The 23,650-nt window shown below is 42.5% G+C and overlaps 3 protein-coding genes across 9 annotated transcripts in view; 1 reads left to right on the top strand and 2 right to left on the bottom strand.

Moving 5' to 3' along the window:
- Positions 1-7,416, bottom strand: part of atxn7l2a (ataxin 7-like 2a) — a 74,975-nt gene extending 67,559 nt beyond the window's left edge. The window contains exons 1-2 of one of the 3 annotated variants that reach the window (XR_009796887.1): positions 7,043-7,410; positions 5,945-6,013 (exon numbers count right to left, since the gene is read on the bottom strand). Coding sequence is in view for 1 of the 3 variants with exons in the window: in XM_061833174.1 (XP_061689158.1) it covers positions 5,945-6,013; positions 7,043-7,190 (217 nt within the window). In the remaining 2 variants the exon portion in view is untranslated. Of the gene's footprint in view, positions 1-5,944; positions 6,014-7,042 lie in introns of all 3 variants that reach the window. The other 2 variants (XR_009796888.1, XM_061833174.1) reach the window with 2 other exon arrangements.
- A 7,473-nt stretch (positions 7,417-14,889) lies between these two features.
- sypl2a (synaptophysin-like 2a) overlaps positions 14,890-23,650 on the bottom strand; it is an 81,094-nt gene continuing 72,333 nt past the window's right edge. For all 5 annotated transcript variants that reach the window (XM_061832642.1, XM_061832644.1, XM_061832645.1 and 2 more), the window contains one exon: positions 14,890-16,270. In XM_061832642.1, the coding sequence (XP_061688626.1) occupies positions 16,145-16,270 (126 nt within the window). In that variant the 3' untranslated portion in view covers positions 14,890-16,144. The remainder of the gene's footprint in view (positions 16,271-23,650) is intronic.
- Positions 21,274-23,380, top strand: LOC133507523 (general transcription factor II-I repeat domain-containing protein 2B-like). The gene is made up of 2 exons (XM_061832640.1): positions 21,274-21,916; positions 22,002-23,380. Exon 2 carries the CDS (start codon positions 22,007-22,009, stop codon positions 23,159-23,161), a length of 1,155 nt encoding a protein of 384 aa, XP_061688624.1. The 5' UTR covers positions 21,274-21,916; positions 22,002-22,006; the 3' UTR covers positions 23,162-23,380.

The raw sequence follows: 23,650 nt of genomic DNA, 5'->3' as shown, positions 1-23,650 counted from the left end.
GAGCACAACGAGACACCGGATCATATTATTAACATGAATGCGGCCCCCCTCACGTTTGACATTCCCATGGGCTGAAGTGTTGCAGAGAAAGAGCAAGAGTGTGACTATAATAACAACTGGTCATAGTAAATCACATTTTACAGTGGTGCTGGCATGTTGTGGAGATGGATCAAAATTTCCACCAATGGTCATTTTCAAATGAAAAACTATGCCAAAAACCAAATCCCCCTTAGTTGCATTCATCGTGAATGAGAAAGGGTGGATGGATCAAGAAATTATGAATTTATGACTAACAATGTAGAAAATAAGTATTTAAACACCATGCTATATTGCAATTTCTTCCACTTAGAAATCATGGACGGTATGAAATTTTAATCATATGTGCATGTCCACTAAGAGAGATAATTTAAAAAGAAAAATCCAGAAATCTTTTTTTTTTTTTAATGATTTGTGTGATACAAATAAGTATTTGAGCACCTGAGGAAATCAATGTTAATATTTGGTGCAGTAGCCTTTGTTTGCAATTGACCCCTCCATACAGTGCACTTAACCACGCCTCCTGAAGTGACGTCACGCCACGTGTGCTAACGTCAGACAAACAATTAGCAAAAAGGGCGGCGCAGCAAGAAAATAATAGAGTGAAACTCTCCGATTTACCGGCTGATTTCTCACTCGCATTCTTAGCTAACAGTGAAATATCGTTGAAAAGCAGACAGCAGGGCTTCAAGTATTTCAGCGAGGGGTATTTCAATGGTATTTACATGCATATCGACGGAGAAACCATTGATATTAGCGCGAGATCTTTCCAGAGTCAGAGGAAGACCGAGAACCCACATAATATATAATATAATATATTATAACCCAAAGACAAATTCGTCATTGACAGTTTCCTATTTTCGTGTTACATATCACACTCGTGTGCAGAATTGTATATGTATCTGTATAGCCGTTTGTGAACCGCCGTATGAAGGAAAAGAAGAAGGCGTGGCTTGATTTACGAGTTGTTTCTCTCGTTTTCTTTGTGTAACGTCACACGCTCCCCTCAATAATTATTCTTGAATTAGTGCCGAACCTACGTAAGTCCCGACCGAGTACGACAATCCCTACTTTAGTGTCCTCAAACATCCTTCCTTCAGTCTTGGTGTCTCGGTGCACGTCAAAGGCTTTTAGGACTGCTAGTCCGGTTTAGCTTAGCTCAGTAGCCGCGAACAAAGGGACACATTTGTGCAGTCAGATCATCGCAAAATATCGCTCAACACAGATCAAGTGTGTCAATCATTCACACTTAGCTATGTTATGCAAGCGAAGAACTGCTAATTCATTTATATGAGACATGTATTGAAAATCAAATATAGGGCTTACCTTCGTGCAAACATATCTGTTCCGATTGATGGATTCAGTTGATCACGCGGTCTTCCACAAAGTTTGATCCAGCAAAGACATTTTTCGTACTCGGTCTTCTGTTCCAGTTGATTTTAGATGGATTCAGTTGATGATACGGTCTTCCACAAAGTTTGATCCATCGAAGTCATTTTTCGTACTGGGTCTTCGGTTTTGGAAAGGGTACGAATTGAACTCCACCAACTAGCCTTTCAGGATACCTGTCGTCACTATTATAAAGTCCGTGACTACACCTCTTAACAATATCTATTGTTAAAGAACCCAAATACGAGATAAAACGCTAACAAAAGCTATACTGGACCATGCAACGTTGTCTGAGGGAACTGCGGGTCCAAAAAAGGGGTGTGGTTTATGTAGATCTCTGTCCTCTGATTGGTCAGCGACACAGATGACACAATTTCTACGGAGGGGTCAATTACAGAGGTCAAATATTTCCTGTAGTTGTTCACTAGGTTTGCACACACTGCAGGAAGGATTTGGCTCACTCCTCCACACAGATCTTCTCTCGATCAACAAGGTTTTTTTGGGCTGTCACTGAGAAACACAGAGTTTCAGCTCCCTCCAAAGATTTTCTATTGGGTTTAGGTCTGGAGCTTGGCTAGGCCAAGCCAGAACCTTGATGTGCTTCTTACGGAGCGACTCCTTGGTTTTCCCGGCTGTGTACTTTGGGTCACTGTCATGTCGAAAGACACAGCCACGACCCATCTTCAATACTCTGACTGAGGGAAAGAGGTTGTTCCCAGAAATCTCACAATACATGGCCGCTTTCATCCTCTCCTTAATACAGTGCAGTCGTCCTGTCCCATGTGCAGAAAAACACCCCCAAAGCATGATGCTACCACCCCCATGCTTCACCATAGGGATGGTGTTCTTGGGATGGAACTCATCATTAGTCTTCCTCCAATTATGGTTAGTGGAATTATGACCCAAAAGTTCAATTTTTGGTCTCATCTGACCACAAAACTTTCTACCATGACCCCTCTGTATCATCCAAATGGTCATTGGCAAATTTAAGATGGGCCTTGACATCTCTCGGTTTAAGCGGGGGAACCTTCCGTGCCATGCATGATTTCAAACCATGACGTCTTAGTGTATTACCAACAATCACTTTGGAAACGGTGGTCCCAGCTCTTTTCAGGTCATTGACCAATTCCTGTCATGTAGTCCTGGACTGATTCCTCACCTTTCTAAGGATTATTGAGACCCCACGAGGTGATATCTTGCATGGGGCTCCACAATGATTAAGATTGACCATCATATTAAGCTTCTTCCATTTTCTCATGATTGCTACAACAGTGGACCTTTTTTCACCAAGCTGCTTGGCAATTTCTTCATAGCCCTTTCCAGCCGTGTGGAGTTGTACAATTTTGTCTCTGGTGTCTTTGGACAGCTCTTTGGTCTTGGCCATGTTCCAAGTTTGAGTCTTACTGGTTGTATGGGGGGGACAGGTGTCTTTATGCCGCTAACGACGTCACACAAGTGCATCTGATTCAGGCTAATACATGGAGTAGAGGTGGACTTTTAAAGGCGGACTAACAGGTCTTTGAGGGTCAGAATTCTAGCTGATAGACAGGTGTTCAAATACTTACTTGCAGCTGTATCACACTGTCAGGTTCACCAATCAGACATTCATTAAACAGGACAAAAAAAGGAAGCAAAGACACCAGATCAAGTCTCGCGAGGAGAGGAGAGGAACTGTCTCGTGCAATTCACCACTGCACTCTCTGATTAACCTCTCCTCAGCACTTCTATTTATTTAGTTTTAAGACGCCCCTTATTTTCATGGATTTTACAAAAAGGAGACTACAAGCAAAACAGTTTGAAACAAGGTGTACATGTTTCTTCATGTGCGTGTGCATGTGTGGAAGATTGCTGAATACATATGTAGTCATTTCTTTAACAGGCAGCAGTTCTAACAGTTCTGATGATTAGATGTTTTTGTTCTTGCTATCTCCTGCTAGAAGGCTGCCACGTTATCGAGAGCAGAGCAAAGAATTTCTTTATTGGAAGCAGATATATGATAATTATGATCACAATTATTCCTACACACGCAAATCATTTAAAAAAAAAAAAAAAAAAAAAAAATCATACATTGTGATGTCTGGATTTTTCTTTTTAGATTCTCTCTCTCTCACCATGGACATGCATCTACGATGAAAATTTCAGACCCCTCTATGATTTCTAAGTGGGAGAACTTGCATTATAGCAGGGTGTTCAGATATTTTCTTCACTGTACAAAGTCCTACACTAAGCATCTGGGTAGGTTCTTTAGAGCACGCAAAGCTCTGCTTGTGATGGCAGACAAGGGCACATCACGCCACAGTTCAAAGATAAATTTTAAAATTTCAACTCCATACCTACCATCATCCCTAGAGGCTTAACCAAAATACTCCAGCCACTTCATATCTCCGTGAATAGGAGGTTTAAGGCAGTCTTGCGTAACCTGTGTGAGCAGTGGATGATGGATGGAGAGCACAGCTTCACAGCAACCGGGAGGATGCGCCATGCAACTTTCCTGGAAGTCATTGGATGGATTGACAAACCATGGGTTTCGGTGACAACCGAAACCATTCTGTGAGGATTCAGAAAGGCTGGAATAATTGGAACTGCAACTGACAATGAGTCTGACGTCTGCAACTTAGAAGAGGAAGCGCCGCATCTTCTCCCTCAGGAGTTAGCGGAGTTGATGAAAAGTGACACAGAGGATGAAGATTTCATTGGATTTTAGTTTAGTTAACGGATGGATGGATGGATGGATGGATGGATGGATGGATGAAAATTACTCAATTTAATTGGCCCACGAAGGGTTTGTGTTCGGTCATTGACTGCCTCTTGCAGCCTGATTTCTGCAGTCCAATGGCAGTCATCGGAGCAATGCCCCCTCACCCACCACCCTTTTGCGGAAGTCGAAAAATAGATTGCTCGCACACATACTAATGGATAAATAAAAGTAACAAGCACCATGCTGATCAGTGTAATGGAATAAAAGTGTGGGCTCGTCTTAAATACCCAAGTGAAAGTAAAGAGTATGGTTCACTCAAACTACTCTCAAGTACAATCTATCCACGATCCAAACATTACTTGAGTAAATCCATCCATTCATTCATTTTCTTAGCCACTTATCCTCACAAGTGTCACGGGGAGTGCTGGAGCCTATCTCAGCTGTCAAAGGGCAGGAGGCGGGGTACACCCTCAACTGGTTACCAGCCAATCGCTGGGCAAATCGAGCACACGTTGGGGCAATTTAGGGTGTCCAATTAATGTTGCATGTTTCTGGGATGTGGGAGGAAAACAGAGTGCCCAGAGACAACCCACGCAGGCACAGGGAGAATACGCAAACTCCACACAGGCGGGTCCGTGATTGAACCCGGAACCTCAGAACTGTGAGGCCAACGGTTTATCAGCTGATTCACCCTACCGCCGACTTGAGTAAATATAAAAAGAAAAAAATGTAGTTTACTACCCAGTTCTGATGACAGGACAGGTGACCATGCGCCAAATACACCTCACCTTAATTTTGAGAGATTTACATCCAATCGTTTTTCTTATTTCCTAGGTGTGCATGATCACTTTCAATTCAAGACAGACAGTGGTTTTTTTACATCTGAACAACGGTTAATGGATTTTTATATGTGTACATACATTTAAGAACAATTACAAAACAATTCATTTTGGAAATAGCTGTAAAGTCCAAATAAACTGGGGGTCTGCCCCTGTCAAGAAACAAAATGAGAGCGATGTTCCAGTATCTAACCATTAAATTTGTGAGCTTGTGAGAAATGTAAAATGCATTTGATGAGGATCGAACAAGAAGCTGTGGTGGTCACGTGACACATCAACTGCAATGCCCATTTGTCATTACTGATACCAACTGGATCAGCTCTCCATTCTTTTTACTGTGGTACTATTGAGTTGAAATCAGCATATTTAGGCAACAGAGGAATGTCAAGACTTTTTCAAGGATATGTGTTTATCATTTACATGATCTCTGACAGTGGTGGGTATAATCATGAGAAAACTAATTCATGTGATAATTACAAGGAATGTTTCATTCCACTTTTTTCTAGTCCAAAAGCAGTATGTGTATTTGACTTGAGTACACACAGATAGTAGTTTTGATACATAACATTTGAATTAACAATGACATAATTGTGAAGATGTTTTTTTTTTTTTTTCTTTCTGATGCACATAATTGAAACACTGCATTGCAGCAGAAACTACTGGTGAGCAGGACAATGTCAGTTTGGGATTTCGTTTCTTTTTTGCTGTACTGGCAGCCTTCACAACTACCCAATACTTTGGAATAAGGACAATATCGGACTGATAAAGATAGCTGGTATCAGTATTCGTCCTTTCATTGTAATTATAAATACATACACACACACGTACATACATATATTGCAGAAAATGATTATCACAATATTGTCCAGGTCATTAAAAAAGGTAAATTGTCACAAAGTAGTTACAATGAAAACACAACATAAAAGAAAGTAATACCAATAATAACTTGTATTAAAAACTTCACAATTTATCCCGGACCTACCGTCCTTGCTGAGTGACATTGCTTCTGCAGCCTTTTTTTCATTTTTATTGCAGTCAACCACATCATGTCCTAAAAAACACACATTAAGAAAATTTTCAGAAAGTTCCTCTATCGGTGAGCGGAGGTGATGCACTATATGAGGTTCCTGGGGGAAAAAATACATCAGCTTTAAAATGCTATTTCTGTAAAACAATTTAAAAAAAGAAACAATCACGTAAGGCTCATAAACTAAGCTGAATAAACGGTTGTGCAACTGTTTAGGCGCTGAACATGAGTCAACTATTACCTGTAGGTGAGTGTAGTCAGGTAACAGCATATAATTGGTGAGATGATGGACGTATAGACTTTATTGGTGAGTTGTGTGCAGAGTTGCAGGTGGATGCATGCCAAACAATGGGAAATACTGAAAACTGGGAAGGGACAACTATTTTGGCTAAGAACTCTTACATAGGATTCCCTCAGGAGCACAAACATGGTAAACGTCATTATATCGGAGGTGGTTACGAAATGAATCGGGGCAAGTGCGGGGGAAAAGGCGACAAACACAAGAGTGGCGTTTAGTTATGGCAAAGGAAAGGCTGGGCCAGCATTTCCATGGTGGCAACATCATCAGCCTCCTCTGTCACCGGTGTCTCCTCTCAGAATCCTGCAGCCACTAGCTGGCATGCTAACGCTAACAGTCAAGGAATTACTCTGTAGCTGCTTAACAAGCTAGTCTAGCTCTTCACTGCAAGAAGTTAATCGCTTAGCCTGCCATACTAGCTTCACTCTCTCGGTCACTGCTGCCCGACTCATTTCATTGTCATTGGGCGTATCCAACAAGCACAGGCCACATAAGTGTTAAAAAAAGCTCTGCCACTGTCATTTAAAAGGAAATTCGTCTATAAGTTAGCCTGGTCATTTTTTTCAGAACAACATACTTGGGCAGATGCACCGATTACAGTAATAGTTAACCCAGCCAGCGCTAGGACCCGGCAGGGTCTTTGTTTGGGTAACATAGCTAGCTCTGCCCGAGCCTTACACGAAAATAAACCCTTGACTTTTTTAAAATTTGACATATTTGTAGTAGCCAGCGGTGGCATCATTACGCTTTCCTACCGTCATGCACTGTCACACCGGTCCACTCGGTCCAAGCAGTCCAGCTTTGACCCACGAAATCATCGAGGCTAGGCAGCCGCCGATCCAGATCAGCCATTACTGTCACTGCGCGTTCACGCACCGCCATCATCACTAGGCGGCAAGCCATTACGTCATAAATCGCACTCTCGACGTTCAGTGGCCTCTTCAACGTTTATTTATTCAGATACACTGTATTTCGAGACGATATCGAGTTACAATAAATGCCAAACTATTGCCCTCAAAAGTATATTACAAACTCCAACAATTTAGCTCATTTAAGATACCTTTAAACATATTAATGAGACAGATTTTCAGATTTACTTTTATATGTTAAAGGTTAAAGTACAGGGAGCACCCTGGTTTTCCATCATATCTGAGAGTTACATGAAAATATAAACAAACACATAACTGCCTACAGTTTTCTCCAGCAAATTACAGTCGTTAATTAATCCCAAGCAGTGTGGAGAAAACTAATCACTCATCACCTGTCAAACAGAGTCCTAACAGTGAAGTAAGGTGGAGGCAGCATCATGCTGTAGGGGTGTTTTTCAGCTAGTTGCATTCGTAGAAAAGTTGAATGCTGCCAAGTATAGGGACACAACCATGGAGCACCCTGGTTCTAGTGGTGGGTATCGATGTGTCCTGCCCATCAGAAGCTTGTAAATCCACGAGCACATGGCAGGTGAGACGTATAGCTAGAGAAGCTTGGATGAGATGAGTTGGCATTCAGTCTACATTCAACAGTTCAATGCAAAGCTGAAATCCATGAACAGGATCCTCTCATAAGTTTGCACCATTGAGTTGTTTTTTGATCAAGTACAGTCCTATTTTGACTGAATCATTCGGAGACCTGTTTGCTTGGTAGCAAAACTGCAGGGTGTCCAGCAGGGGACCTGTGATGCTCTTGAGGTGGTCCAGCACAAGGCGTTCAAAGGACTTCATGACCATAGATGTCAAGGCCTATAGTCCTTCAGGCCTACGATTGCAGGTTTCTTAGGATCTGGGATGATGGGGAGTGTTGGAAACAGGATGGAGCTTCACATAGTTGGGTTGGGACCGACCTACGGTTTGCAATGGGCTCTGGCCGCCAGAGTGTTGCATTTTAAATTATATACATTGGGTACAGAAATTATTCAGACAGCTTTAAATTTTTCACTGTAATAAAATTGTGGATTTACTGAAATATCACATGGCGATCAGTGTTCCAACCCTTTGTTGTGACACTGTGATATTTAACTTGGGTGCTGTCCATTTCAACTAATGATCCTTGAGATGGTTTTACACCATTAAAGTTGAGCTTTGTTTGATTATACTCATTGGAGTTAATTAGGAAAGACACTATATAAGACCTATAAGTTCTGAAACAGGGGTTTCAAACTCATTTTTGTCAGTTATCGGCCTCATCAAAAACGGCGACGAGTCTGTATCTCAACAGGAAGTGGCAGACCTTTGTTGCGGCCAACACAACCTGGTGTTGGACACTCTAAAGACTTTAAAGATGGTTGTGGACTTCAGGAGGCATCTTTCACTACATCTGCCCCTGACGCTGTCCAACTGTCTTGTGTCAACCATCGAGACCATCAAGTTCTTGAGAACTTTACAGTCTCACAGGACCTGAAGTGGGAGACGAACATCAACCCCATCTCCAAAAAAGCCCAGCAAAGGATGTACTTCTTGAGGCTTGTGAGGAAGCACAGACTGTCACAAGAGCTACTTAGACAGTTCTACACAGCGGTCATCCAATCAGCACTGTGTACTTCTATCACAGTCTGGTTTGGCGCTGCCACAAAAAAAGGGCGAACTCCAACTGCAACAGACAATCAAAACCGCTGCACAGATTGTCCCCTTCCCACCCTTGAAGACGTGCACGCCACTCGAATTAGGTCCAGAGCGGGCAGGATCTTTTTGGACCCTCCACTTCCTGGCCAACAGCTCTTCCAGTTCCTTCTGTCGGTTAAGCACTACTGATAAATGCAAGTCAAAACTTGCATGTATTTGAACCTTTTTTGCCAGTAAAGTCATAAAATTCTTGATCAGTGTACCTACTATTTTCTGCCTTGTGCCGTTGTTGGGACAAAGCCCACATCTTGTTTGTCCAACCATCGCCGTAAAAAGTAACCAGGACGTGTTGTGTTCACAGAGCCAGCAAAGCGAGTTGATGCTCCGTGTTATTACTATACCGACCATTGAGCAAACAAAATAATAATAACAATGTACAATGTACAATGTTCAAGCGTTTGAGCCAGAACACACACAAGCTGAATTCGACGTTTTGGGAGGGACATGGCACTGACGACAAACAATAGCAGTCCCATGAAATGGACCGCGAAGATTTGATGCTTTTCCGAGGAGTTGGTTTAGATGTAGAGAATATATAGCAGGTGGCCATTATTTGTTCTTTTTTTAACACCAAGTTTTACTTTTCAAGCAGCAAAGCTTCTCACGATCCACCGGTGGCAGGGGTGGGGGGTGGGCTGTTGCACGCAGGGATCACTGTAAATAGTAATTGGGAAGTGTTACATGTATATATCCATCCATCCATTTTCTTGGCCGGAGGATGGTCGAAGGTGTGCTGGAGCCTATCCCAGCTATCAACGGGCAGGAGGCAGGTTACAGACAAGCAGACACGGGGAGAACATGCAAACTCCACACACAGAAGTCCGGAATTGAACAGCTGCGCCTCATAACGTATGTTGTTGCTTTATTATACCAGCACGAGAGGCTAACATTTAGCGGCTCATAACCAGTAATGATTAAATGCGTGCAAATTTCCCCGCTGATGAATGAGCCTCACCTGTGACAGCCACAGCTTTATCCTGTCAGGTTGACCCCACGGGAGGTTAAAGAAGGACAAATTTGGGTGCGTTTTCTCAGTTTTGGTGCAGAACCAGTTGGGCATCTTGGCTTAGCTAGAACGAATGGTCTGTAATGCTAAGCACCGGAGACGTCAGGCGGGGTCAAGGATGTTTCTTCCGCATTTGGCTCTGAAAGCTAGCACACATCCAGATTTAGTTGGATTTCAAAAATGTTCTTTATTTTCAATTTTTATTTTCAATTAATGTCTAAAATATATGAAATAATGATATTACTTCACGGGGAACGAGGCACAGGTGTGCGCCTCACTGATTGCTGCAGGAATGTGCTGTGTCGGGGACTGACATATCCAGGACAGGGACCGGCAGGACCATTACAAAATCGGTGTGCCCGGAGAATAGCCACGGAATTACGGGGAGAACATGCAAACTCCACACAGGGACAGCCAAGATTTGAACCCAGGTCCTCAGAACTGTGAGGTCAACGCTCTGATCAGTGTTTCACTGTGCCACCACATTTTATTTTAGTATAAAGAAATTTTACTGGGTGATTTAAGCTCCTTTGAATATCTGTCTTTTTTCATTAAAGGTGACCCAAACATTATTGTTGTTATAATTCATAGACCTCCAAGATACAATAGAAAACTTGGGGAAGATTTTTCAGAACTACAGTACTGTCAATTATTTGTACTGACTACAACGATTGTGTTATAACAGGAGACTCTAACATTCATGTTGACAACATGGAAATAAAATTCAAAGTCTTTTCCATACTCGACACATTTCAAAATATAAAGAGTCCAACACGCACTCAAGGTCACATCTTAGACCTGGTCATCTCTACGGATGTTGAGATTCTATCAATTGACATCAAGAATATGTTTTTTTCAGACTATTTTTGTGTATTTTTTTTTAACTACGAATTCTTCCTAAGGTTCAGACAATTTCTTTTTCTCATGTTTTTTAGAGTATTTCCATTTTTCAGTGATATTTCTTGAAATAAAAGCTGTATTAATAGTACTTTTTCAGATGTTTTTATTTACGTATTTGAATGCTTTTGATCATGTAAAGGGTGGATGAAATGCAATGCGTTAGACTTACCATTGATATTCTTGGACACAGCACTCTGTGAATAGACAGCCTCCTTAGCTGCAGTGAAGAAAATAAGTCTTTGAACAAACTACTCTATTGCAAGTTCTCCCACTGAGAAATCATGGAGGGGTCTGAAATTTTCATCGTTGGTGCATGTCCACAGTGAGAGAGATAATTTCAAAAGAAAAATCCAGAAATCACAATGTATGATTTTTTTAACGATTTATTTGTGTAATACAGCTGCAAATAAGTATTTGAACACATGTCTATCAGCTAGAATTCTGACCCTCAAAGACCTGTTAGCCCGCCTATAAAAGTACACCTCCACTCCATGTATTATCCTGAATCAGTGGCACCTGTGTGAGGTTGTTAGCTGCATAAAGACACCCATCCAGCCCATACAATCAGTAAGACTCAAACTTGTAACATGGCCAAGACCAAAGAGCTGTCCAAAGACAACAGAGACAAAATTGTACAACTTCACACGGCTGGAAAGGGCTCTGAAGAAATTGCCAAGCAGCTTGGTGAAAAAAGGTCCACTGTTGGAACAATCATGAGAAAATGGAAGAAGCTAAATATGATGGTCAATCTCAATCAGAGTGGAGCCCCATGCAAGATATCACCTTGTGGGGTCTCAATGATTCTTAGAAAAGTGAGGAATCAGCCCACGACGACACGACAGGACTTGGTCAGTAGGTCACTGTCGTGTCGTGGAAAGGAGCTGGAACCACCGTTTCTAAGGTGACTGTTGGTAATACACTAAGACGTCATGGTTTGAAATCATGCATGGCACGGAAGGTTCCCCTACTTAAACCGGGAGATGTCAAGGCTCATCTTAAGTTTGCCAATGACCATTTGGATGATACAGAGGGGTCATGGTAGAAAGTTTTGTGGTCAGATGAGACCAAAAATTGAACTTTTGGGTCATAATTCCACTCACCATAATTGGAGGAAGACTAATGATGAGTTCCATCCCAAGAACACCATCCCCATGGTGAAGCATGGGGGTGGTAGCATCATGCTTTGGGGGTGTTTTTCTGCACATGGGACAGGACGACTGCACTGTATTAAGGAGAGGATGAAAGCGGCCATGTATTGTGAGATTTCTGGGAACAACCTCTTTCCCTCAGTCAGAGCATTGAAGATGGGTCGAGGCTGGGTCTTTCAACATGACAATGACCCGAAGCACACAGCCAGGAAGTCCAAGGAGTGGCTCCGTAAGAAGCATATTAAGGTTCTGGCGTGGCCGAGCCAGTCTCCAGACCTAAACCCAATAGAAAATCTTTGGAGGGAGCAGAAACTCCGTGTTTCTCTACGACAGCCCAGAAACCTGTCTGATCTAGAGAAGATCTGTGTGGAGGACTGGGCCAAAATCCCTCCTGCAGTGTGTACAAACCTTGTGAACAACTACAGGAAATGTTTGACCTCTGTCATTGAAAGCAAAGACTGCTGTACCAAATATTAACATTGGTTTTCTCAGGTGTTCAAATACTTATTTGCACCTGTATCACACAATCGTTTAAAAAAATCATACATTGTGATTTCTGGATTTTTCTTTTTAGATAATCTCTCACAGTGGACATGCACCTACAATGAAAATTTCAGACCCCTCCATGATTTCCAAGTGGGAGAACTTGCAATATAACAGGGTGCTCAAATACTTATTTTTGTCACTGTCATTTGGAACCCACGAAGCTCTTGTCCTTTGCACCATATTTCACGATGAACCGGGTCTTTTGGAAAGGTATGAAGAGTAAATCCATCCTCCAGAGTGTTCGAACAATATTCAGCAATACAATGAGCCAGCATTTTAGATGATCTCTCTCACATTGGACATGCACCTAAGATGAAAATTTCAGACCCCTCCATGATTTCTAAGTGGGAGAACTTTCAATATAGCAGGGGGTTCAAATACTTATTTCACTATGCATGCATGATGAAAGCAGCGGAGATTTTATGCCCTAAAAGGTACCAGGCTTTTGCAAATATCAGCCTGATAAGAATTACCAGTTGCAGATGGGTGTTGCCAATCTTTCAATGGATGTTGACAGCCAGTTACAGTTCAAATTAAAGTTATTTATTGCATTTTCATTTACAATTGATGGAATTTTCATTTTAGATCATCTCTCTCATAGTGGAGATGCACCAACGATGAAAATTTCAGACTCCTCCATGATTTCTAGGTGGGAGAACTTGCAATATTGCAGGGTGTTCAAACACTTGTTTTCTTCATTGTAGCAAGGTTTTTGGCTAAACCATCCTATGGAGGGTTTCAAAGATGGTCTTCTGGCCAGTTGTCAAGTCTGCAATCATATTGAATCCAACTGAGACAATTGAACCAAATTTAAGCAATTTAATGACACCTGGGGAAACCTGTGCATGTACTTTGAGTTTAGGTGATGATTAGTCTGTGACACCCTGTAAATTTATGGCCAGCAAATTTGGGCTGATTTTTTCACATTATTTTTTTTTCATTACAGATTTTGTGGATTTTATGAGCTGGAAACCCAAATTCTGACTTTGGTGCAGCCAGCGTGGCGTCAATTCCCGCTGAGTGATATGTGCCCTGTGACTGGCGACCAGTTCAGGGTGTGGTCCCCCTTTCACTTGACATTAACTGGGATAGGCTCCGGTACTCCTGCGAACCTTGTGAGGATAAGCGGTTTGGAAAATGAATGGTTTGTAAAAATAAACATAATCTATATCTATAAACTGTGAAAGATTAACTTTTTGAAAGTAAATATGAAAGTAAATGTTCCAATGATGGACGGCACGGTGGATCAGATGGAAAGCGTTTGGCTCACAGTTCTGATTTCCCAGGTTCAATCCCGGACCTGCCTGCGTGGGTTTTCTCCAGGCACTCCGGTTTCCTCCCACATCCCAAAAACATGCAACATTAATTGGAAACTCTAAATTGCTCCTTGGTGTGATTGTGAGTGCAGCTGTTTGTCTCGAAGTGGCCTGTGGTTGGCTGGCAACCAGTTCAGGGTGTACCCCGCCTCCTGGCCAAAGATAGCTGGGATAGGTTCCAGCACTCCCCGCGATCCTTGTGAGGATAAGCGGCGTAGAAAATGGATGGATGAATGTTCCAATGATATCCTATTTCTTTTTTTCTTTTTTCCTGTATATTTAGAGAGCCAGAAAAGCATATTTTAAAACTGGGGTTAACTAATTCTCAAATAGAAATGAGCAAAAGTAATTTGTATTAATACATAGATCTCCCTAACCCTATATTAATTGTAGTTTCAGTAAAAATATAGAAAACCACAAGAACAGTTTCTCGAGGTCTCATTGAGGAAGCAAATACATCTCTACAGTATAACTACTACTCTAAATTCAAGAAGGGGTGGGGGTGTAATTAAACTGTGGATACAAAAATTATCAAGTCCAGTCAAAACGTCTTCCACAACACAGCGGAAAGAAATATATATATATATATTTTTTTTTTAACCTCCTGATTTCTATTTTTTCCTGCCATAACACACACAAAGGTTTCAAATCATCAAAAAAAAATATCACTTTTATCAGAGACAACCCCAGGAAATACAAAATGCAGTTCTCAAATGGCAATGCAATTTATTAAGGGCAAAAAAACCCTTTCTGGCTCTCTGTCAGAAAAGGTTGGATTTGGAATTGTCATTTGAAAACTGCATTTTGTATTTCCTTGGGCTGTGTCTGAGTGATATCAAAATTGGTCTGATGATTTGAAACCTTTGTGACTGATGGGCACAAAAAAAATCAGGAGCAGGGCAAATACTTTTCCATGGCACTGTATCGTGTGTAAAAGAGACCAGCACATGCATTTATTTAAAAAAAAAAAAAAAACTCTTTCAAGGCAGAGGTTGGCCTGGCAGGGTTTGCGTATAAGAATAATTGCTACAACTGAACATGGAGGATCATATACACAGAATATATGCCACATTTTAGTTTTATTTGACCTTCAGAATAATCATTGAGTCACACAAACATATGCATGGGCAAAATGTATTGAACACCAAATTATAGAAATAAAGACAAAGCTGCACACAAATATCTTTTTTGCAAATGGGATGATGGAAATGCAAACAGAAACCTAATTTAAAACAACAATCATAAAAACGATGAGTGGTTTTCACACAAAAAAATGTTACTGCAAGTTATTCCAAAAGAGAATTTTAGTGTTGCTGCACAAAATCCATGTTAGTCCAAGTTATTTTACTGTAGTCCTGTCCAAAAGCTTTGTGTCTAAACACGGATACAGCGGTTGTTCCTGATCAAAGCTGAATATTGGCCTTCCAAGTGATTATTTAACTATATTTTCTGATATTAATATTTCAACAAATCTCACTTGAAGGGTAAAGAAGTACAGTAGATCGTGGTGCAAGTGTTTGCAATTAAACAGTGATATTGACAAAAAAAAAGTGTGGAAACGGAAGCACCTATAGTAATTAATATTTCATACTTGTTTTTCAATTAAAAAAAAAGGGGGCAGGGGACTTGGCGGCTCAGCTCTTGATTTTGAACCATGAGTTGGCCCAAAAACCTTGAAGGCAGATGAGAAATGCAAGAATGCATTCTGTCAAGAGTTCTATACAGCCGAAGGCCAAGCCAAGTTTCTCGACTAATAGACGAACACTCCTATTTTGGCAGTAGGCATTACTGTCGGGGATATTCATGCAGATTAGATGTGAAAGCAAAGTCTGGAAGTTGTTGCTTTCCAGATCAGTTTTATTAGCCATAGTTGCTGCAGGTCTTTTTGGAGATGCTTTATTTGAAAAAAATACGAAAATAGATGTAGTTCTACATTCTACATTCTTACATTCATGTTGTATACTACAATCAGTAAATTTGAAAAATAAAAAGGCATGCTTTCATGCAGATTTTTTTCTTTTATTCATATTACGTACTTCTATAAATTATACAGCCTACATGTTTTTCTGTTATTGAATGCATCAAGAGCATCATTGACATTATATCACCATAAATTACTAACTTGAAGCAAACACACTTTGCCGTTTTATAAAGACCAGTTTAAGTAACATACGTAAGCATTTTATAACATAGCTTCAACTGTTTCTGAAGAGAAAAGTGCTCTTTAAAAAATAGTTATGGCATCAAGGGAAAACTAGATGAAAATTCATAATGGAAAGTGAGGGGTTTGCCTTCTTTGAGTAGAAACAGTGAGGCAGCCTGTGATTTAAGGTCCAGGGGCCACTCCTTCCTCCATGGTGGCAGGTGGGCTGGGATCCTTGTGGAACAAAGTCTCCTTGCAAATGAACCAGCAGTTACCAGACCAAAGGATGAGATTGAAAAATCCAAAAATCTGGCAAAACAAGAGAATAGATTGGGTATAATCAGTGAATTTCAATTTTCTGTTTTATCGACTTCCTGAAAACCAAACAGAGTCTCAGTTTCTGTTCTGGGGTATGATAAATTCCAAAAGTGATACGGCATCACACACAAAGTATTTTGCAATCTCAGAAAGTCAATGTTATCATGGCATGTAGCCAGCTAAAATCAAAATGGTCTGGTGGATTGGGAAAAGCTTGTTGTAACAATATAAAGTCAGGTCCATAAATATTGGGATGGACACAATTCGAATCCTTGTGGCTTTACACATGCCCAGAATATACGTATATGAAATGAAACAAGATGTGCTCTAAATGAAGAGATTCAACATGAAGTTGAGGTTATTTAGATGGAGATTGGGTGGAAAATGTAGGAATTACAACAGTTTACATATACAGTATGCCTCCCACTTTTGAAGGGACCAAAAGTAACGGACCAATTGACCAATTGTTCCAAGGCCAGGTGTGTGTCTGTGTGTAACTCTATCATACTCCCATTTACAAGCAGCAGGTAAAATGTCTAGTGTTCATTTTAACTGTGTTACTTGCATTTGAAATCTGCTGCTGTCAACTGTCAATATAATGTCTAAAGATCTGTCATTATCAGTGGAACAAGCCATCAATGGACTGAAAAATCTAAACCGAAACATTAGAGGTTTGGCCTAATCAACTGTTCTGAATGTGCGAGTCAGCAACCAAAAGACCCGTAAAAGTACAGAAAACAACTGTGGGGGATGACAGAACAATTCTTTTCCTGGTGGAGAAAAAACCTTCACAACAGTTGGCCAGAACATGAGGTAGTTGTAATGTGTCAAAGACAACAATCAAGAGAATGCTTCACTAGAGTGAATACAGAGGGTTCTGCTCAACTACTTATGATCCAAAACATTCCCCCTCATCAGTTACATGGTGTGGGCATGAATGGCTGCCATTGAAACTGATCTCCTTGCATTTATGATATGAGTGCTTACAAAACGAGCAGGATGAATTTTGAAGTGTCTCAGGCATTATTATCTGCTCATAATCAGCCAAATGAAACGCAATTCATTGGAGGACGCTTCACACTGCAGAAGGAAACGACCCGAACCTTTCTGTGAAAGCAATATTATTTTAAAGCAAAGAAATGGAATAGAATGCCAACGCTTAGGTGATGCCACTTGACCTGACTCCCTCTGGGCAACATTTCACTTGCTGAAGGGAAAATGTCCCAAGTAACAACAATCAGGAATTGAAAACAGCAGTTGCAGTATAGGCCTGGCAGAGCATCATGAAATCCAGTGTCATGTGATGTCTTTGCATTTAAGATTTCAGGTTGTGGCGGCATGATGGGTGGTGCAACAGTAGCGCGTTGCCCTCACAGTTCTGAGGACCGGGGTTCAAATCCCGGCCCTGGCTGTGTGCATTTGCATGTTCTCCTCATGCAGTGACTGATTGTTTGTCTCGAAATGAATGGCTGGAACCAGTTCATGGTGTACCCCGCCTCCTGCTCGAAGATAACTGGGATAGGCTCCAAGCATTCCCGCGACCCTGATGAGGATAAGCGGGCAGAAAAAGGATGCATGGATGGATGGAGATCGGTTAGCACATCCACCTCACAGTTGTGAAGATGCGTTCAAATTCGGCCTCACCTATTTGGAGTTTGATGTTCTCCCTTTGTTTGTCTGAGTTTTCTCGGGCAGTCAGGTTTCCTTCCATATCACCAAAAGGTAGGTTAATTGAAGACTCTACATTGCCCATACAGTGTCGTGAAAAAAGTATTTGCCCTGTATTTGCATGTCTATCACACACAAGGTTTCAAATCACCAAGCTAATTTTAATATCAGTCAGAGACAACCCAGGGAAATACAAAATGCAGTTTTCAAATGACTATTAAATTTACAAAGGAACAAAAAAATATCCCAAACCTTTCTGACCCTCTGTGAAAATATAATTGCACCCCCCTTATTAAATCACAAAGTCACAGTGATGACTTTGTGACTAACCACAAATTTAGGATAGGTTAGTTCAATTTCACAAGCCACACCCAAACCTGATTACCACACTTGTTGAATCAAGAAATCACTCAAATAGAATCTGTCAGAGAACGTAACCTAGGCTACAAGATGAGAGAGAAGAAATGAGAAAAAAGTGACTGAAATCCATCCATCCATTCATCCATCCATTTTCTTGCCACTTATCCTCACGAGGGTCGCATGGAGTAGTGGAGCCTATCCAAGCTGTCAACGGGCAGGGGGCGGGGTACACCCTGAACTGGTTGCCAGCCAATCGCTGGGCACATCGAGATAAACAGGCGCACTCACAATCACACCTAGGGGCAATTTAAAGTGTCCAATTAATGTTGCATGTTTTTTGGATGTGGGAGGAAACCGGAGCGCCCGGAGGAAACCCATGCAGGCACGGAGAGAACATGCAAACTCCACACTGTCATGATCCTGCCGCTCCAGCACGAGCTGTGCGGGTGCCCGCGCAGGTGCGCTGATTGGGAGGTGCACACCTGCGCCTCATGCAGCCTGATTATGCTGTGGATTTATATGACCCCGATGACGACTAGCCGGCGCCAGTTCGTTGAGCTTCATGTCTCGTTCGAGTGCTCCGGTATCCCTGGTCGTCAAGCTGTGTGTACCGACCTTCGCCTGTTCTCCGACCAACCCCGTAAGCCTGACTCCTTTGATACTTCTGCCTGCTTTGATCGTTCTCCCGTGTACCGACTCCTGCCTGCCCGCTCACCTGCTCTCTTCGCCCGACGTCCCAACTACCGCTGCTGCACCGGACTGCCTGCTCGATCCCCTACCTCTGCATATAATAAACGTTTCTCCTTGAACTACCTGGCATCTTCCGAGTCCTGCATTTGGGTCCTACTCTCGTTCCGATGGGACGTGACGGAACGAACTGGCCTCGTTGGTGCCAATCCACGGCTGCCTCCTGACCAAGCCTCGGTGGCGACCAGTACCTGGTCGTCTCGCAACCACGGCGTGGGAGGTTCTCGTCCGGAGCAGTGGCCTGCCTCATTCTGGTTCCTGCTTCGTCGTTTGGTTCCTCACAGAGGTCGTCCGCCCGAATCGCTCCGTGGGGACCCTGGTGCTTGGCGTCCGGGTTGTCCTCCTGACCTGTCCACATGGACGCCTTGCGTTTGGTAGCCTGGATGGCCACCAGACTGAGGTTCGGGGGGGGGGGGCGTGCCCTCCTCCGGACTTCCTTCCGCCCACCCCTGCCTGTGTTAATTATTGTCTGTTTTTTCGTTTAGGCACATCTGGGAGCCGTGCCTTTGAGGGGGGGGGGGGGGGGTGTACTGTCATGATCCTGCCGCTCCAGCACGAGCTGTGCGGGTGCCCGCGCAGGTGCACTGATTGGGAGGTGCACACCTGCGCCTCATGCAGCCTGATTATGCTGTGGATTTATATGACCACGATGACAACTGGCCGGCGCCAGTTCGTTGATCTTCATGTCCCGTTCGTGTGCTCCGGTATCCCTGATCGAACCTGTGTGTACCAACCTTCGCCCCTTCTCCGACCACCCTTGTAAGCCTGACTCCTTTGATACTTCTGCCTGCGTTGATTGTTCCCCTGTGTACCGACTCCTGCCTGCCCGCTCACCTGCTCTCTTCGACCGACGTCTCAACTACCGCTGCTGCACCGGACTGCCTGCATATAATAAACGTTTCTCCTTGAACTACCTGGCATCTTCCGAGTCCTGCATTTGTGTCCTACTCTCGTTCCGATGGGACGTGACACACACAGCCAGCTCCAGGATTGAACCCGGGACCTCAGAATTGTGAGGCCAACGCTTTACCACCTGATCCACCGTGCCGCCCCATTGAAATCCATCAGTCTGGAAAAGATTTCCAAGGCTTTGGGGATCCAGCGACCCAGTCAGAACCATTATCTACACAGGGAGAAAACTGGAAACAGTGCAAACCTTCCCAGGAGTGGATGACAATCTAAAATTACTCCAAGAGTGCAACAAAGACTCATCCAGGAGGTCACAAAAGAACCTAAAAAAACATCTAAAGACCTGCAAGGCCTCAAAGGTCAGTGTTCATAACTGTATCATAAGAAAGACACTGGCCAAACACGACATCCAAGGGAGAGTTCCCAGACGAAAACCCCTGCTGTCAGCAAAGAATACGGAGGCTTGTCTCACATTTGCCAAAAAAACACCTAAATGATCCTAAAGACTTTTGGAAAAACATTCTGTGGTCTGATGAGTCAAAATTGAATTTTTTGTAAGGTGCGCGGCCTGTTACGTCTAGTGCAAAATGGCAAATCATTTGATAAGCCCACCTCTCGCTTGCAGTTAGCTGGTATAGGCTCCAGCATGCCTGCAACAGAGTAAGGATAAGCGTTGGAGTAAATGGATGGATGGATAAAAAAAAAATGCACAAACATGCTTATGATTCAATTCCTGGTTCAGCCTGTAACGGGAAAGGGGCAAAAAAGATGATCAGTTTTCCATAATAAATGTTTGCAAATGGATTATTTTTAAGATAATCAGTCTTCCTTCATGGAGGATTACGGAAATTTGAAAATATTGACCTGAGAGTTTTTAAGTTTTACTTAAAAGGGCAATTATGAGGATTATCCATATAGTTATCAATTAATTTGATGATTGATTACCTGATTAATTGATGAACAGTTGCACCTTTAAAAGTCAACCTAATCACATGTTGGCATACGGTGCACTAATGATGCAGTATCAGTACCAGAAAGTGAGAAATTAAATTTGACCTTTAAACCACAACTATCTAAGCCAGACATGTCCAAAGTCCGGCCCCCGGGCCAATTGCGGCCCGTGGACAAATTTTTACCGGCCCGCGGCCTCTATCATGACATCAATAATATGCGGCCCGCCAGCACTGTTGACCACAGTATAAAATACATGTGTACAAAAAGCTATTTTTCATATTTTTCATTTCACCAGAAGATGGCAGTAGCCCTGTGGCCGCACTCTGGCCGCCGTGACCCTTGACCTTGCGTGATCGTTTCAGCCCAGCCCATTTCTAACATGGCGTCTGTAAACAAAAAAAGGAAAGTTGACCGCGAGGGCCGCCGCTTCCAGGACAAGTGGAAATTTGAGTATTTTTTCACTGAAATACGAAACAACTGTGTCTGCCTAATTTGCCAAGAGACTGTGGCTGTTTTCAAGGAATTCAACATCAAGAGGCACTACCAGACGAAACATGCTAGCTACGACAAGCTAACTGGGAACAAACGCGGTGAAAAAGTGAGAAAGTGAAGCAACTGGAAGCTGTTTTAACGGCACAGCAAAGCTTTTTCACAAGAGTCCGTGAGTCAAATGAAAATGCCACAAAGGCAAGCTACGAAGTGGCAACGCTGATTGCAAAGCACTGCAAACCTTTCACTGAGGGTGAATTTATCAAAGACTGTGTAATGAAAATGGTTGAGAAAATTTGTCCCGCGAAGAAGCAAGAGTTTGCCAATATTTGCCTGGCTCGTAATACTGTGGTACGGAGAATTGAAGACGTTTCATTAGATATTAAGAGACAGTTAGAGGCAAAAGGAACTGAGTTTGACTTTTTCTCGTTAGCGTGCGATGAAAGCACGGATGCGTCCGACACCGCTCAGTTACTGATCTTTTTAAGAGGAGTGGACAATGACATGAACGTGAGTGAAGAGCTTCTGGACCTCCAGAGTCTGAAGGGCCAAACAAGAGGAACGGATTTATTTGTTTCTGTTTGTTCCACCGTAGATGACATGAAACTACAGTGGAATAAAGTCACCGGGATTATTACGGACGGCGCACCTGCCATGGCTGGCGAGCGGAGTGGATTATCAAGCCTTGTCTGTAACAAAGTCAGCGAAGAAGGAGGCAGCGCTATTAAACTCCACTGTATTATTCATCAAGAAGTTCTCTGTGCCAAATATATGAACTATGATAATGTTATGAAACCGGTGATAAAGACTATTAATTATATTCGCTCCAAAGCGCTGTGCCACTGCCAGTTTCAACAGTTTCTTCTCGACATCCAGGCTGAATACGGAGATGTTTTGTATCACACCGACGTAAGGTGGCTCAGTCGGGGGTCTGCGCTGCAGCGCTTCTTCTCTCTCAGGGAGGAAATTGGACAATTCTTGACTAAAAAGGGACAACCCATGCCACAATTAAATGATCCTGTTTGGCTGGCTGATTTGGGATTTTTAGTTGACATAACGCGACATCTGAATGCGCTGAACACAAGCCTTCAAGGGCAAAATGCAGTGGTAAGCCAACTGTATTCACACATCAAAGCCTTTCGGACCAAGCTGCTACTTTTCCAAAGACACCTGTCACAGGCGCAGCCCAATACCGCACATTTCCCGTCGCTGCAGGAAATTGTGACCAGTTTCCCACAGATCAATATCAGCGCGCAAATGACAAAGTATGCAGCAGACATCTCATCTCTGGTTGAGGAGTTTCAGCAGCGCTTTCGGGACTTTGCAGCTATTGAAAAGGAGATCACGCTTTTTTCCTCTCCTTTCTCCGTGGACCCTGATGACGCTCCAGACCACCTGCAACTGGAGCTCATTGAGCTGCAGTGTGACGCCGAGCATCGCAGTCGGCACCAACAGCTCCCTCTTGTCAACTTCTACCGCCAGCTGGATGAAGGCAGGTTCCAAGCAATTCGGACATTTGCTAAGAAAATGCTGAGCTTGTTTGGCTCCACATACATGTGCGAGAAGACATTCTCCGTTATGAACATTAACAAGAGCCGCATGAGGACGAGACTGAGTGACTCTCACCTACGTGACGTCTTGCGCATCAAAACCACTGCTCTTGAGCCAGACATGGGACTACATACTGCAGTCAAGATCCCAGTATCACCCTTCACATTAGTGCAGGCAAGACCTTTGTTAAGTCCTCTGAGTTGAATAAATTCTTAAATCTCAGTTAATTAATTTTTTTGTGATGGTCAAAATCACAGTTTGAATATGCAGTGATCATTGTTTTGTTTTCAGCACTTTTCCTACAGTGAGCATATAATAGTGAATAATATGTAATGTTTCACATGAACTTAGATATCCTTTATAGTTTTCTTAATTTTTTGTGGTTTGTGATTTCGGTAAAAACCTAAATGTAAAAGTAAAAGTATGCCATTTGTAATTAAATTTAAAAAAATCCCAAACAGTTAATTTGTATTTAATGTTAATGGTTCAAAGAATGTCAGGCTAAATAGGCGGCCCCCACACATTTTCACCTTACCAAATCTGGCCCTCTTTGCAAAAAGTTTGGACACCCCTGATCTAAGCCAAACCACTTCCCTTTCATATAGTTGTCCATGAGGCAAATACTGTATAAATACACAAGCTAGGGGAAAATTATTGCAACTCTGAAAGGGAAAAAATATTGTGAAAGGATTT

The sequence above is a fragment of the Syngnathoides biaculeatus genome, chromosome 10 (genome assembly GCF_019802595.1).
Source record: "Syngnathoides biaculeatus isolate LvHL_M chromosome 10, ASM1980259v1, whole genome shotgun sequence".
Classification (NCBI taxonomy): domain Eukaryota; kingdom Metazoa; phylum Chordata; class Actinopteri; order Syngnathiformes; family Syngnathidae; genus Syngnathoides; species Syngnathoides biaculeatus.
This window is presented reverse-complemented; position numbering and strand designations above follow the sequence as displayed.

Coding starts and splice junctions, on each gene's coding strand:
- LOC133507523 (XM_061832640.1), top strand. CDS start 22,007: ATGAAACTACAGTGGAATAAAGTCACCGGGATTATTACGGACGGCGCA.